Below are 1,657 nucleotides of genomic sequence, written 5' to 3' on the forward strand. Positions count from 1 at the left end.
GATAGATAGATTTTTGGGTGCATTAAAGGTGTCATCAAAGATTTGCAGGTTTTTTTAACTGTTTGCAACATATTTTTTTCTAGTGCTAAACACAGAGCTTCAGCTGGACAGGATGAAGCAGAGCATGGCCAGACGAACCCTCCTACTGGACTCCAACCAGCCGTACACTTACTTCCAGCTCTCAGTGGAGAGAAACTCAGCAGATGTTTGCAGGAACTTCACGGCCTACCTACTGGTATGTTTCATCCCCTTCAACTATTTTTCAAAATATTGATGTGCAGGAACTGAGACCTGTGGATGAGAAGCATGAGTCCTGTGACCGTCACGTTGCAGAACACTGAATGTTTTGAGTGCTGTTGAGAGTACAACGACTATATACACTCATAAATTAGATCTAGTTAGCGCTAAGTACAAACCGAAATGCTTTTGTGCTCCCAACTGCACAACAGGTCATTCATGTGATTTTCTTGCTGTAATCAAATTCTCTCACTTATCCTTTCTTGTCATTTAAAATGCAAGCTGTTGCAGTTTTTTCAGTGGGTAATCTTTTGTCTCATTCTATTCCTTTTTAGCCTGAGTTTAAGGACAAGCTGAGTCCAATCTTCATCTCAGTGAACTACAGCCTGGCTGACTCCCAAGATGCAGTGCTGCATGGACAAAGTGTCGCTGTTGGACAGGTGAAGGCTGGAATATATTGTTTTTGTCATTACAGTGAAACGTACACATTTATATTAACCTGTTGAAAGCTTTTGTTTTATCTAGACACGGATAATACTAAACTGTGGTCCAGATAACATCTGTATACCAGACCTGAAGTTGAAGGCAGTAGCGTAAGTTCCTTCGTTATCTTGTTACATTTATAGTTATAAACCGGTTACAGACAAGTAAACATTTGTCAAAAACAGGTCAACACAACCAATCCTGATCGGAGATGAGAATCCAGTGCTGCTGATTATTGAGGCTGAGAATCAAGGAGAAGGAGCGTATGAGACTGAGCTATATATCAGCCCGCCGGCACACACGCATTATCAGGGTGTTGTGAGCAACCAGGAGGTGAGGGTTTAGTCACTTCCTGTTTGTTGCAGACAGGATCACAAGTTACAGAACCTCAATTCCAATCATGCTGTTGTGTGAACAGACCATTACTGTTGTACTCCGAGAAATTTATATCAGTTTGCTTACAAAAAAGCAACAATATTTAGTGGTGTGCCTTAAGGTGTTGTCACATTAGTGAAATTTTGGCATAATTTTGTGGGCAGAAATGTCCATTGTCAAGTGTAGCAATACATGAAGCACAGCTCAACTAGAAGTCACTTTTGAACCATGTTGGTCAACAAGACAAACTTGAACCCAGCGCAAAATCTGCACGGGGAAATCTTTCGCTTTCAAGCAAAATTCCAATTTGCATGGATTCCTATTGAAATTAAAATTATGAAAATTTGCTGAACAACAGTAAATGTGACAACACCTTTAAGGTCAGTTTATTCAGTCTGAGAGTTATTTTGTATAGAAATAATTATTTATTTATTTTGGTTTTTATGATTAATTTTAGTTTAAGTTTTAGTAATTCTATGTGCTTTTGTGTTTTTCTATCTATCTATCTATCTATCTATCTATCTATCTATCTATCTATCTATCTATCTATCTAATCTATCTA

At 38.4% G+C, this 1,657-nt stretch overlaps 1 protein-coding gene across 1 annotated transcript in view; it reads left to right on the forward strand.

The window, feature by feature from the left end:
* Nucleotides 1-1,657, forward strand: part of itga2b (integrin, alpha 2b) — a 16,816-nt gene that overhangs the window by 11,083 nt on the left and 4,076 nt on the right. Inside the window, exons 17-20 of the mRNA XM_016480931.1 lie at nucleotides 84-235; nucleotides 573-677; nucleotides 763-830; nucleotides 906-1,053. Of these exons, the coding sequence (XP_016336417.1) occupies nucleotides 84-235; nucleotides 573-677; nucleotides 763-830; nucleotides 906-1,053 (473 nt within the window). The remainder of the gene's footprint in view (nucleotides 1-83; nucleotides 236-572; nucleotides 678-762; nucleotides 831-905; nucleotides 1,054-1,657) is intronic.

This window comes from Sinocyclocheilus anshuiensis, unplaced genomic scaffold (assembly GCF_001515605.1).
Source record: "Sinocyclocheilus anshuiensis isolate Anshui unplaced genomic scaffold, SAMN03320099.WGS_v1.1 scaffold573, whole genome shotgun sequence".
NCBI classification, from domain to species: domain Eukaryota; kingdom Metazoa; phylum Chordata; class Actinopteri; order Cypriniformes; family Cyprinidae; genus Sinocyclocheilus; species Sinocyclocheilus anshuiensis.